The following is a 13594-nucleotide window of genomic DNA, read 5'->3' on the forward strand; positions in this document are numbered from 1 at the left end:
CCAGGGCCCCAGGCGAGGACGCCACCAGCCTGACACGCTGTTTTCAGGGCCAGGTCGGCACGAGTGTCCGGGCTCACATACTGACCGGTGCCCTGGCCAGGGTGTCCCCTGGGCACACGGGAAGTCTACTCATAAACCAGCATCCGCTGGTCTCCTCGCTGATTGCTTTTCTAAAGACAAAGATGGCACACGGTGAGGAAAACCAGCCATGTTCGTGAACCGAGGCTCCTCCTGGGCCCCGTGTCCCCACCAGGGAGCAGATGAGGCTCCGGCCCGTCTGCTCGGGCCTGCGGGCTGGACGGGGCAGCTCCTGTGAGGCAGGGGCTCCGGGCCTGCGAGGTGGGCCTGGGCCCCGCGTGCCCTTCCTCGCAGGAAGCAGTGGGCAGCGCAGCCCGGCTAATCCGTCTGCGAGCAGCTTAGGGATTGTCTTTTTCTGGCACCTGCTTGCTGCCCTGCACGTCCTCCACTCTGGCCGGGATTTAGCCCGAGCTGCGCCAGCGGGCTTCCTGGGGCTCCCGTCGCCCGGCCAGCCTCCCATCCCGAGGGTGGGCACAGGCCACAGGCCAAGGGCAGCAGGTCAGGCCGGCTGGGGACGCGGGAGCCAGACGTGGACAGGGCCCGGCGCTGGGATGGATTTCGGGTCCCTGGAGACGGTGGTGGCCAATTCGGCCTTCATCGCCGCCCGGGGCAGCTTCGACGCGAGCAGCGGCCCGGCCGCCCGGGACAGGAAGTACCTGGCCAGGCTCAAGCTGCCCCCGCTGTCCAAGTGCGAGGCGCTCCGGGAGAGCCTGGACCTGGGCTTCGAGGGCATGTGCCTGGAGCAGCCCATCGGCAAGCGGCTCTTCCAGCAGTTTCTGCAGGCCCACGAGCAGCACGGGCCGGCCCTGCAGGTCTGGAGGGACATCGAGGACTATGACACGGCCGACGATGCCCTCCGGCCGCAGAAGGCCCAGGCCATCCGGGCCGCATACCTGGACCCCCAGGCCCAGCTCTTCTGCAGTTTCCTGGATGCGGAGACAGCGGCGCGGGCCCGGGAGGGGGCTGGGGATGGGCTTTTCCAGCCCCTGCTGTGGGCCGTCCTGGCACACCTAGGCCAGGCCCCTTTCCAGGAGTTCCTGGGCAGTCTCTACTTCCTGCGCTTCTTGCAGTGGAAGTGGCTGGAGGCCCAGCCCATGGGCGAGGACTGGTTCCTAGACTTCAGGGTGCTGGGGCGGGGCGGCTTCGGGGAGGTGTTCGCCTGCCAGATGAAGGCCACCGGCAAGCTGTACGCATGCAAGAAGCTGAACAAGAAGCGGCTGAAGAAGCGGAAGGGATACCAGGTGGGCTGTGCTGCTCCGGGGGGCGGCCCTGGGTGGGGGTCGGTCCCCTGCACCCCCTGGTCATACCCGCCTGTCTGCACAGCGGCCGAGCGCCTGGCCAGGGCCACGGGCGTGGGTGAGGCTCCACACTGGGCCTGCGGCTCGGCTCGGCCAGCTGCTCTAAGCCTCTAGCCCTGCGCCTGGGACGGGCCAGGTGGCCGTCCTCCTCGAAGCGCGGCCTGGGCGTAGCTGGCGAGGGTGGTGTGCCAGCTTCCTCATCCTCCTCGGTCTGCTGGCGCCCCCAAGAGACACAGCAGCCAGTGCCGGGGAGGCTGGATCGGTTCCCCGGACCCCTCCCTCTGGCTTCCCGGGACACCCTGGTTGCGCAGTGAGGAGGCTGCCCAGGGCGTCCCCAGGGCCAGTGCGGGGAGGCCGGGGCGCCCAGCTCAGCGCTGCCCGGGTCCTGGGGGGGGGGGACAGGGATACAGAGGGGTCAGAGGCCCCCAGCTCTGCCTCTGGCATCAGGCTCCGTTCAGGCGGGATCAAAGTGGCTTAGTGTCTCGGATACTCATCTCCGGCCGTGCTCCGTCTAGCGCCAGCGTTCCCGTGCTGGGGCGAATGGCAGCCCCCCCGCAGCACTCCACCCAGGGCCCCTGAGGGCGCTCCGCCCAATGGACTCTGGGGCAGCGGTCACCCTCGGGCCATCTACCTGCAATCTTAACCCAGCTGTTAGGGAACTAAGCTGCTTCTCTCCCGAGTTCAGGAAACTCACTGAACTTTTACAGTAAAATCTGCCTAAGATCTTCCCCTGCAGTGGAGAGAAAGGGCTTCCCAAATCAAGAAGGGCTCTTCTCCTTACCCAGCACAACTTTTAGAAGCACTTTAAACGGACTTCATAGGGTTTTAAGATGAGTATAGAAAGAGGCTAGCGGTGCAGGGTGGCTTGGGAGGGTGCTGGCTAGTGGGCCCGACTGACCTCCACTGTCCAGAGGCCTAGACAGGAGGAGAGGCGGGTCTGCAGAGGCGGAGCTGGAGGGAAGGCCGGTGCTCACAGATGCCCAGGGGCCCGCGTGGCGTCAGGGGCATTTGCAAGGCTGGTGGTTGGAGCCCCCTCGCTCGAGGCCCCAGGAGCCCTGAAGTCCCTGCACGTGGCGGTCCCCAGGCTGTGTCCTGTCCCCGCGAGGCGGGGCCTGTGGGGCGCGTCACTCAGTCCTTCTGACTGCACTGCTGTTGCTGGTCAGCCGCTCGGTCGTGTCCGACTCTGCGACCCCGCTGACCGCAGCACACCAGGCCTCCCTGTCCTTCACCAGCTCCCGGAGCTTGCTCACACTCATGTCCATCGAGCTGGTGATGCCATCCAGCCATCTCATCCTCTGTCGTCCCCTTCTCCTCCTGCCCTCAATCTTTCCCAGCATCAGGGTCTTTTCCAGTGAGTCAGCTCTTCTCATCAGGTGGCCAAAGTGTTGGAGCTTCAGCATCAGTCCTTCCAACGAATATTCAGGACTGATCTCCTTTAGGATGGACTGGTTGGATCTCCTTGCAGTCCAAGGGACTCTCAAGAGTCCTCTCCAACACCACAGTTTAAAAGCATCAATTCTTTGGCACTCAGCCTGCTTATTTTCCAAATCTCACATCCATACACGGCTACTGGAGAATATCATAGCTATGACTAGATGGACCTTTGCCAGGAAAGTGATGTCTCTGCTCTTCAATATGCTGTCTAGGTCGGTCATAGCTTTTCTTCCAAGGAGCAAGTGTCCTTTAATTTCATGGCTGCAGTCACCGTTGCAGCGATGTTGGAGCCCAAGAAAGTCCACCATAGCTTCCACTTTCCTCCTTTTACTTGTCACGAAGCGGTGAGACCAGATGCTATGATCATAGGGTTCTGAATGTTGAGTTTTAAGCCAGCTTTTTCACTGTCTCTTTCACCTTCTTCAGGAGGCTCTTTAGTTCCTCTTCACTTTCCACCATTAGAGTGGTGTCATCTGCATGTCTGAGGTTGTGGATATTTCTCCTGGCGATCCTGATTCCAGCTTGTGCTTCATCCAGCCTGGCATTTCATGTGATGTATTTTCTGCATATAATTTATATAAACTGGGTGATAACATACAGCCTCGTGGTACTTCTTTCCCAATTTTGAACCAATCGCTTTGTTCAGTTCAGTTCAGTTGCTCAGTCGTGTCCAACTCTTTGTGACCCCATGAATCGCAGCACGCCAGGCCCCTCTGTCCATCACCAACTCCCAGAGCCCACCGAGACCACATCCATTCTGTTGATGATGCCATCCAACCATCTCATCCTCTGTCATCCCCTTCTGCTCCTGCCCTCAATCCCTCCCAGCATCAGGGTCTTTTCCGATGAGTCAACTCTTTGCATGAGGTGGCCAAAGTATTGGAGTTTCAGCTTTAGCCTCAGTCCTTCCAATGAACACCCAGGACTGATCTCCTTTAGGATGGACTGGTTGGATCTCCTTGCAGTCCAAGGGACTCTCAAGAGTCTTCTCCAACACCACAGTTCAAAAGCATCAATTCTTCGGTGCTCAGCTTTCTTTATAGTCCAACTCTCACATCCATACATGACCCCTGGAAAAACCATAGCCTTGACTAGATGGACCTTTGTTGGCAAAGTAATGTCTCTGCTTTTTACAACCTCTAGAGATCAAATTGCCAACATCTGCTGGATCATGGAAAAAGCAAGAGAGTTCCAGAAAAACATCTATTTCTGCTTTATTGACTATGCCAAAGCCTTTGACTGTGTGGATCACAATCAACTGTGGAAAATTCTGAAAGAGATGGGAATACCAGACCACCTGGCCTGCCTCTTGAGAAATCTGTATGCAGGTCAGGAAGCAACAGTTAGAACTGGACATGGAACAACAGACTGGTTCCAAATAGGAAAAGGAGTACGTCAAGGCTGTATACTGTCACCCTGCTTATTTAACTTCTATGCAGAGTACATCATGAGAAATGCTGGGCTGGAAGAAGCACAAGCTGGAATCAAGATTGCCGGGAGAAATATCAATCACCTCAGATATGCAGATGACACCACCCTTATGGCAGAAAGTGAAGAGGAGCTAAAAAGCCTCTTGATGAAAGTGAAAGAGGAGAGTGAAAAAGTTGGCTTAAAGCTCAACATTCAGAAAACAAAGATCATGGCATCCGGTCCCATCACTTCATGGGAAATAGATGAGGAAACAATGGAAACAATGTCAGACTTTATTTTTTGAGGCTCCAAAATCACTGTAGATGGTGATTGCAGCCATAAAATTAAGACACTTACTCCTTGGAAGGTGACTAACCTAGATAGCATATTGAAAAGCCGACACATTACTTTGCCAACAAAGGTCCGTCTAGTCAAGGCTATGGTTTTTCCTGTGGTCATGAATGGATGTGAGAGTTGGACTGTGAAGAAAGCTGAGCACCGAAGGATTGATGCTTTTGAACTGTGGTGTTGGAGAAGACTCTTGAGAGTCCCTTGGACTGCAAGGAGATCCAACCAGTCCATCCTAAAGGAGATCAGTCCTGGGTGTTCATTGGAAGGACTGAGGCTAAAGCTGAAACTCCAATACTTTGGCCACCTCATGCAGAGTTGACTCATTGGAAAAGACTCTGATGCTGGGAGGGATTGGGGGCAGGAGCAGAAGGGGACGACAGAGGATGAGATGGCTGGATAGCATCACCGACTCGATGGACATGAGTTTGAGTGAACTCCGGGAGTTGGTGATGGACAGAGAGGCCTGGCATGCTGCGATTCATGGGGTCACAAAGAGTCAGACATGACTGAGGGACTGAACTGAACTGAACTGAAAAAATATATCTGCAACTCCGTGTTTTACTGGGACATTTTCCGGTTGGTGGAACCTGGCTGCTTGGGGTGGTTTTTCTTTCCTGCCTGAACCTGGGGGCTTGCCCCGCTCTGCAGGGTGCGATGGTGGAGAAGAAGGTCCTCGCCAAAGTGCACAGCAGGTTCATCGTGTCTCTGGCCTACGCCTTCGAGACCAAGACGGACCTCTGCCTAGTGATGACCATCATGAACGGAGGTGACATTCGGTAAGGCTCCCCTCAGCCTCATGGGAGCAGGGCTCGAAGGGCTTGGCTGACTGTGCAGGGTCTCTGGGGCCAGAGGGGCTGCTTCCCACGTGCTGAGAATGAGTGGCGAGGAGGAGAAGTCCTGTCCTCATCCAGCCTTCTTCTCTGTCTTCCGGTTGCTGGTCCTTGAGGCGTCCGTGGTCTCAGTGAGATGTGGGGGCCCTGGGGGTGATGGCAGAGCTGGAAGCACGGTGTGGGGACGTTGGAACCGCAGCTTGGCCATCGGCCTGCGGAGAGGACCCGGGGTCTGGATTTGTGGGGGACCCAGGGGCCCGACCCTGGGCTCTCGGGGGGAAAGGACTTGCTGGTCAGCTGGGCAGCTCAGCCACGCTTGGCCAGCGCTGGTCTGTGCGACGGGGATAAGGATAAGCACTGGTGCCCCGTGGCTGCTGCGGAGAGTCAGCTCGGGCCTCTGAGACCCTCAGGGACTCACACGCCCCTCCCGAGCGTGCAGGGCTGTCGCTGGGCCCCGGCCCCCGTCTGGGCGCTCCTGCACTGCAACTCGGCCGGGCGAGTTGTTGGCCGCCCTTCCAGGTGAGGGGCTGAGGCTCTGGCCGAGTCACCTGTGCGTGTTCGTGGAGGAGGAGCAAGGGGTCTGGAGCGTGCAAACAAGAGAACGACCTTGGCGCTCGCCTGCCGCCACCTGCCCACCGCGCCCTGCAGGGTGCCGGGAACGCGGTGCGACGTGGCGTGCGCACGGCCCTGCGCTGCGCTGCACGCCGCGCCTAGCCGCACCAGGCGAGGCTGCCGGCGCCACCCTGCCCCACCGCAGCCTCTGCTGCGCCACACGCCCGTGCACGGCGCGGCGTTGTTATACTGCGGCATAGTATGTTATTCCGCACCACGCTCCGTTACACCCGGCTGCAGCCCGCGCTGGAGCAGGCTCCTCGGCTCCGTCACCCGCCCGTGTCGAGCGGGCCTCGGGCTGGTGGCAGCCCGCCTGCACCTCCCTTCGCCTGGCTTCTCTGCTGGTGGCTTTGGGGCCCGTTTCCCAGCCCTGAGGCCGGGGCGGGGGTGGGGGCGGGGCGGGGCGGCTGGGAGAACCGCCTGCTTCTGCTGGTAGTGGCTCTGGAGAGGCTTGAAGAGGACGAGGGCACCAGGGCCGGGGGCCCGGCTCTGCCGCGGGCTCCTCAGGCCTGGTGGCCTCAGCCCTCACCGTTTCCCCAAGATTTTACTTCCCATCAGAATTGCGGGCCCGTGGCTTGTGGCTGTGCCAGAGACGCACGGGCTCCACGCGGTCCGCCCCCAGGTACCACATCTACAACGTGGACGAGGAGAACCCTGGCTTCCAGGAGCCTCGCGCCGTCTTCTACACGGCCCAGATCATCAGCGGCCTGGAGCACCTGCACCAGCGGAACATCGTCTACCGAGACCTCAAGCCCGAGAACGTGTTGCTGGACGACGACGGTGCGGCAGGCTCCCTGCCCTCCTGCCTCCCCTCCTGACTCCCCTCTTCAGCCTGACAGGTCATCAGCGGGGGAGGGACCAGCTTTGATAAACGCTGGTTATAGTTCCGCAGCACAAAGACCCAGCTGACGTCTGTTTATTGTTCGTTCAGTGATTATCCCCAAGGGAAATCTGGAGCACAACTGCGCGTCCAGGGCTGCAGGGAGTTGGTCCAGGCATCGGGAGTGTGTGGAGCTGTTAGTAAACAGTTAGGGCTGCGGCCAAGTCCCCGCTCATCACTTTCCTTGCTGCCTCTGTGAGAAGTCAAATTGGGCTTCTTATCAGAAAGCTACTCCAGAGGCTGAGGCCCCCTGTAAGTGACTTAGGGCCCCCTCCCCGTCAGAGGCGAGACGGACACCCGACGTCCCCACGGGCCGAGGCTGCAGAGCTCTCGAAGGAGGCTGGCTGGGGGCCGGTGACCTGGACCCCAGCTGCAGGCGCGGCTGGACACCCCTGTTTGTCCACAGCAAGGAGTGGGGTCTCCTGTGTGTCTGTGCTGCGCTTGTGCACACGTGCGTGCCTGGTATGCACGTGTGTGCGTGCAGAGGCTGGCCGGGGCTCCCGTAGCTCCAGGAAGACCAGGGCCTCTGTTCATGGGGCTGCAGGTGACCTGAGCTGTGTTTGTTCCCCAGGCAATGTCCGCATTTCTGACCTTGGGCTGGCCGTGGAGCTGAAGGAAGGGCAGACCAAGACCAAGGGCTATGCAGGGACCCCAGGTGAGAGCTCTCTGAGGGTGCAGCCTCTCTGGGGGCAGGGGCAGGGCCTGTCCTGGGGTCTCGTGGCCCAGGGCAGGAGCGTGGTGAATGCTGGGGTGTTGGAAAACTGCTCTGCCATCTGCAGAGGGGGCAAGGGGCACGGCGCATCCTGGAGTCCCAGGTCCTGGGGTCCCGGGGCCCGGGGCGGGGGCATGGTGAACACTGCAGTGTCGGAAAACTGCTCCCTCATCCACAGAGGGGGCAGGGAAACAGCCGGGGGCCTGCACAGCTGTGTGGAAATGGCACCCATGCCCACCCTTGGGGACGGAAGCTCCCCAGCACCTTGGTGGACAGAGTCTGGGGTCCGCGCTGAGGGCAGCAGGGCAGAGGGAGGGGCCACTGGGCGGGGGCCGGGCAGGGGCTCAGCTGTGGGCATCCCAGGGGGCAGACGGGGAGATGGCCTCGGGGGGCCCCCGGTCCACCCTTCCCCACACCGCCTGGCCACGGGGAGGCTGTGCAGTGGGGGCTGCTCTTGTCCAGAGCGTGTGTGTGTGTTCACGTGAACGTGCCCGGGGGGTCCTGCCCCCATCCCCTCTCACCCCCAGCGGGTGGGAACAGAGGCTTCACAGTGGGGGACGGGGTGGGGGTCTCACCACCGAGGCCCCTGGGGGCCGCCGGGCACCCAGGCTCACATTCAGACTGCCGTGCCCTCCACGCTCCTGACGGCCCTGGGTTTCCGCAGGCTTTCCCGGCAGCTCTGCCCCTCCCGTTTGTTCAGCCCTGGGGAGAAAGAAGGGGCCTGGGACTGCGGCCTCTGGGTTTCATTCTGTCCCATCCTGGGCTCTCAGCTCCTTTGGGGGCTGTCTGTCCCCACGGTAGGGCTTTCTCATCTAGGGCTTTACTCAGGAAAAGGTTCTGTTTTGAATATTCTGGACCTTGGGCCGGATCTCTGAGGTTCCTCCCTGGGCGTGAGCGTGTGAGGCAGACGCCTCTCACCTCTTCCTGGGAACCGCGTCCTTAGGAGAACGCCGCAGGGGCCCCTCCCTGGGGCCAGGACGCGGGCCGCTGGACCGCCGGTGTGGCCCGCCCCGCTTGCAGGGGGCCCTGCCGGCCGCCAGGGGGCGCAGGCCTCGCAGGCCGGGCGCCGTCCTCGGGCTGCGGGGAGCCGAGCCTTTGAGGTCAGGCGGCGGGTGCGGCCGCGAGCAGCCCCGCAGGGCCTGGGGCCAGGGGTGTCCAGTGAGGCCTCACGGAGCCCTCCGAACCTTCTCCCCCGGCCCCGCTTCCTCCAGCCCGGGTCAGCCGCGGTGCACCCAAGCGGGGACTTGCGTGGCCGCGCGTGGGGAGGGGGAGACGGGAGGCTCCCCCCCGGAGGAGCTGACACCCTCCCTGTTCACTCCTCGTCCCCCGCTCGATCTTTCCTTCACGGGGCGACTTCCACCGTCGCCACTGAAGACCGCGTCTATGGTTCTGAGCGGGCGCGTGGAGGGCAGGGGCCCGCGGGCTGTCTGCCGCCGAGACGCGGTGTCTCCTCGGGGCCTCCTCCTGGGCGTTTCCGTGGAGAACGGTGGTTGGTGAATGTGTCTTTCTTGAGTCTGCGGCACCTGGACGGCAGCGTAATTTCCTAATGGGAGGCTGTGTTCGGGGCCAGTGATTCTTCTGAACTTGACCTGCAGCCCCTGGGAGAATGTCCTGTGGTCACGTCCCCCTTCGGAACTCGCCACAAATACGGGCAGACCCTGCAGGGCTCAGAGAGGCTGGAAACAGACACACGTTCAGCTTTGGTTTGGGGGGGCATCCAGTCATCGGAGCACAGAAGCCCCTGACTTCCTGAGTACCCCTCTGCCCCAGGAGTGCCCCACGGGCCCCAGATGCTGCCTGTCCACCTCTCCACATGCCAGGCTGGCCTCCGCACCAGGCATCCAGGGCTGGAGGCTGGGGCAGGCTCCAGGGTGTCCCCTTCAGCTCCCCAGAGGTGGAGTGCACAGGCCACCAGCGTCCAGCCCGCTCTTTGGACACTGGAGCTCTGGCCTCTCCTCTTGTGCCCTTTCGGGCGGTAACCAAGCTCCTGCCTCTGACCACAGCCTCGCAACCCTGCAGGCCCCTCGTGAGCCTCAGATGCCCAATCCATCTGCCGTGGGCAACAAAGTGGGGCGAGACCCACCCTGGATGGGGGGGTCACTGCTAGGAGCGGCCGTGCCTAGGGGACACTCAGGACAGGGGTGCACCTCCCAGGGGGCAGGGGTCTGCGCATGTGTCACGGTACAAGGATGCTGCTGGCTCCAGGGAGACGGGGTGTCTGCCCCTCCTGGTGGCCGCTGAGTCCCGCTCCTCCTGCCCAGGGTTCATGGCCCCCGAGCTCCTGCAGGGGGAGGAGTACGGCTTTTCCGTGGATTACTTCGCGCTGGGCGTCACGCTGTATGAGATGATTGCGGCCCGAGGGCCCTTCCGAGCCCGCGGAGAGAAGGTAGGAGTGCCGGCAGGCCTGTGTGTGTGGGGGGGGTCATGGGGCACTGTCCCCCGCTGACCTGGCGGTGGCCCTCTGTGGCGAAGCACTGGGTTCTCAGGGGCAGGTCCGCCCTGGGCAGGAGGGGGACACGGTGACGTCATCCCCGGTCTCCAGACACCAGCCCGGCTCCAGGAGCAGCTCGGCCTGGGGGCTCTCCTCCCTGGTGCTGACCGCAGGCCTTGCTCCAGGCACAGCAGCGTCCCTGGGTGTCCTGGGGCAGTGGGCACTGAGGGGCTCTGGGCCGGGGAGGCCCACTCCTGCCTGGGGCGCTCTGCCCTGCCCAGCAGGGCTGTGAGCAGAGGCCTTCTGGAGGCCCCATCCGTGTCCAGAACAAGAAGAGTAAAGCAGCCTGTCTCGTGGGTGCCACGCCGCCCAGCTCGGAGCTGGGATGAGGGGGCCCAGTGTGGACGGCACTTCAGACGAGGCTCGTCTGCTGTGCCCGTGGCCCCTCGGCCTGCCTGGAGGTCTCAGCTGTTCGCCTCTTCTGCTAGGCCACCCAGGGGCACCCTATCCAGTCCCCGCGCCTCTCCCGAGACAGTTGAGAGATCAAACCGGGTCCCCCAAGAGCAAGGGCCTCCCCTCGACAAACGTGCAGGCTGTTCTGGGTCTGAGCCTCTGCCTTGAACCAGCGAGTCTCCCCAACTGCGGCTCAGAAGAGCGGCAGGATGGGGTCCACGCTGGCCTCGGGACCGAAGCCCCCCAGGGCCTGTGCTGACCCCACGGCCTGCCAGGGTCCCTGTGTTCTGGTGAAAACCCACATGAGGAGCTTTTATGAGACTGAGCTATCATGGCCTACCCGCTCTCCGGTCCATCGCGGTCCCTCCGAACGCTCTGTGGCCCACCCTTGGTCTCTTCAGTGGCGAGGGCCCCTGGACACACCCTCGACACGGACGGGTCTCAAACCTGCCACGGTGAATGTGAGAATGTGGACCCGGAGGAGTGACTCTAGATGGTTCCACCCCCCTGAAGTTTCAGGAGTTTCAGGAAGGGTAGATCTGACCATCAGGGAGAGGCCCAGTCAGCATCTGTCTGAGGTAGGGTAGAGAATTCTGGGGCGATTGTCAGGGAGGTTCCTGCTGATGGAGCCGCTGGAAGTGGCCACTATGCTCTGGGGAGCTGGCTTGAACTGTGGCCCCATGGACCCTGTGGACGCCTGCCCCTTAGCAGCTAGAGGGGAAGGTGGTGAGGGTGCAAGTCTCTGCCTTCAGGCTTTCGTGCCCTGACGGCGAGGCTGAGCCGGTCCGTGGGAGGGTGGTGTGCGCCCCTCCTGAGGCCAGGCTGCCTGGGCTGCAGCTGCAGGGGGCCAGGTGGCGGGAGGGACCCGCAGAGTGACTGGGCGGACGGTGCTGCACCCGCCGTGCAGGTGGAGAACAAGGAGCTGAAGCAGAGGGTCCTAGAGCAGGCGGTCACCTACCCCGACAAGTTCAGCCCGGCCAGTAAGGACTTCTGCGAGGCGCTGCTGCAGAAGGACCCCGAGAAGCGCCTGGGGTTCCGGGGCGGCTCCTGCGACGGGCTCCGCACGCACCCCCTCTTCAGAGACGTCAGCTGGCGGCAGCTGGAGACCGGTACTGCCCATGGGGGGGCTGGGGCTGTGTGAACCCTGAGACCGCCCCGTTCTGTGGGCATCCAGAAACTCAGTGTGAAGCTGGTGGGTCGGGCGGCCGGGGCAAAACCCCCGCAGAATCCTCTGCCCGACGGTGCCACAGGCCCCGTCCCTGCTCGTCACAACAAGCCCTGGACCGGACCTTCTTGGGTCGGGCCTCTCGGGCACCCTCGGAGGTGGCAAGGGTTGGACAGGTCTTGTTGAAGGCACCCTGACCCACCCTTGTGCTAATCACCCAAACTCGTGGCTGGGCGCTCCCTTTCAGGAGCCCACGGGCCGAGTCGAGCAGGACTTCTCCAGTCGGCATCCAGCCCGAGCTTGCTGCCGGGTCTTTTGTGAGCAGGTGCAGGAGAGCGTGGGCGTGTGCACGTGTGTCTGAGGGGGAGACACATGGGGCCCACCACACCCCCCGAGCCACCTCCCAGGAGCTCGAGCCTGTGACCTCACGGCCCAACACTCTCGTAGGAGTCGCCCTTGAGGGAAGGGTTGGGTGGAGGCAGCCCCAGCTAAACTGGAGGTGCCGGCGCCCGGGGAGCCACCCAGACCAGCCCTGGGTGGGGTTGGTGGTGTGCAGGGCGACCGGCAGCCTGAGCAGTCAGCACCCTGGAAGCTGGAGCTGGACTTCCATCCTGAGGCCACACCCAGCTGGGCTGACTCGGCCCGGGGCCCACGTGGACGAGCGTGGGGCGAGAGGGCAGGCGATTATCCTGAGTGTCCGGGTCCACCTGCAGGCCAGAGCCCAGCGTGGGGCCAGGGGCACAGCAGGCTGGGGGTGGTGGGGCTGGGACAGTGCCCACCCTCGTGGTGGGCTTCCTGGGAGGGCGGAGGGGGTGGCAGTTGTGGGCTGGGTTCTGATGACAGGAGTCCTAATTGGACTGAGTGTCCAGCCTTGCTTGGCACCCTGGGGGGGGGGTGGGTCTCATGGCTCGTCTCCGCCAGGGCAGCGTGTGGGAGGGGACACACACGGGGCTCTCAGCAAGCGGCCCCCTGGCCCCGGCTGTCGGCTCAGGATCGGGGTCTCCTGTCCCCCTGCAGGGATGCTGACCCCGCCCTTCGTCCCGGACTCCAGGACCGTCTATGCAAAGAACATCCAAGATGTGGGTGCCTTCTCCACGGTCAAGGGCGTGGCCTTTGACAAAGCGGACACGGAATTCTTTCAGGAGTTCGCCTCGGGCACCTGCCCCATCCCCTGGCAGGAGGAGATGATCGAGACGGGCGTCTTCGGGGACCTGAATGTGTGGCGGCCCGACGGGCAGATGCCAGACGACATGAAGGGTGGCTCCAGGCAGGAGGCAGCCCCCTCATCCAAGTCAGGCATGTGTCTGCTTTCCTAGGCCGGCCGCGGCCCCCGGTGGGTCGGCGAGCCCTCCCACCAGCCACTCAGCACGGGAGGAGGAGGCCGGTCCACCTAGACCTCCCGCCCCGGGTAGGAGCGCCAGTGGGAAACGGCCCACTTTTTGGCACCATTTCGCTCAGAAAGTGTCCAGCGTTGGTTTCCAGATGGAGTCCACCCTGACGCATGGCTCTCCAGGGCGCTGGCACAGACAAGCAAGCTGGCAGCGGTTTGGGCAGCGGGAGAGGGGCTGGGCTGGGGTTCCTGGCCCCTTCACTGCAGCTGGCCAGGCCCTGGCTTCTCAGGGCTGGTGCAGAGATGGCAAACCCTGGCCTCGGGGCTCGTGGGCCCCCCTGGAGAGGCCAGACTGGGGGCCTGGCCCATCTCCCTCCGTGCCCAGCTGCTGGGCCCGCCACAGCCACCAGTCACGGTGGGGCCAGGCTGGCCCCTCCTGCACACCGGGGACGCTGAGTCCCAGGCATCCAAGAGGAGGGAAGGGCACAGGGCCCCGGGGTGAGACGGGCCACCAGCCACCCTCCGGCTTCCCTTCCTTCTGAGACCGTCTCCAGCCAACCTCACCTGTGTGCGGACCCGCTCAGCCGGGCAGCTGGGGGCAGAGCTGTCT

General features: G+C 62.9%; 1 protein-coding gene across 1 annotated transcript; it reads left to right on the forward strand.

The window, feature by feature from the left end:
• Nucleotides 1-629: 629 nt before the first annotated feature.
• On the forward strand, nt 630-12970 carry GRK1 (G protein-coupled receptor kinase 1). The gene is made up of 7 exons (XM_068984731.1): nt 630-1319; nt 5220-5347; nt 6636-6793; nt 7465-7548; nt 9867-9991; nt 11397-11598; nt 12672-12970. Exons 1-7 carry the CDS (start codon nt 630-632, stop codon nt 12968-12970), a joined length of 1686 nt encoding a protein of 561 aa, XP_068840832.1.
• The last annotated feature ends 624 nt before the right edge of the window (nt 12971-13594 follow it).

The sequence above is a fragment of the Capricornis sumatraensis genome, chromosome 12 (assembly GCF_032405125.1).
Source record: "Capricornis sumatraensis isolate serow.1 chromosome 12, serow.2, whole genome shotgun sequence".
Lineage (NCBI taxonomy): Eukaryota > Metazoa > Chordata > Mammalia > Artiodactyla > Bovidae > Capricornis > Capricornis sumatraensis.

What these genes read in the sequence shown, in the direction of transcription:
- GRK1 (XM_068984731.1), top strand. Translation starts at nt 630, where the DNA reads ATGGATTTCGGGTCCCTGGAGACGGTGGTGGCCAATTCGGCCTTCATC. An exon ending in AGAAGCGGAAGGGATACCAG is followed by an intron (nt 1,320 to 5,219) that starts GTGGGCTGTGCT and finishes CCCGCTCTGCAG; the next exon opens with GGTGCGATGGTGGAGAAGAA. An exon ending in ATGAACGGAGGTGACATTCG is followed by an intron (nt 5,348 to 6,635) that starts GTAAGGCTCCCC and finishes GTCCGCCCCCAG; the next exon opens with GTACCACATCTACAACGTGG.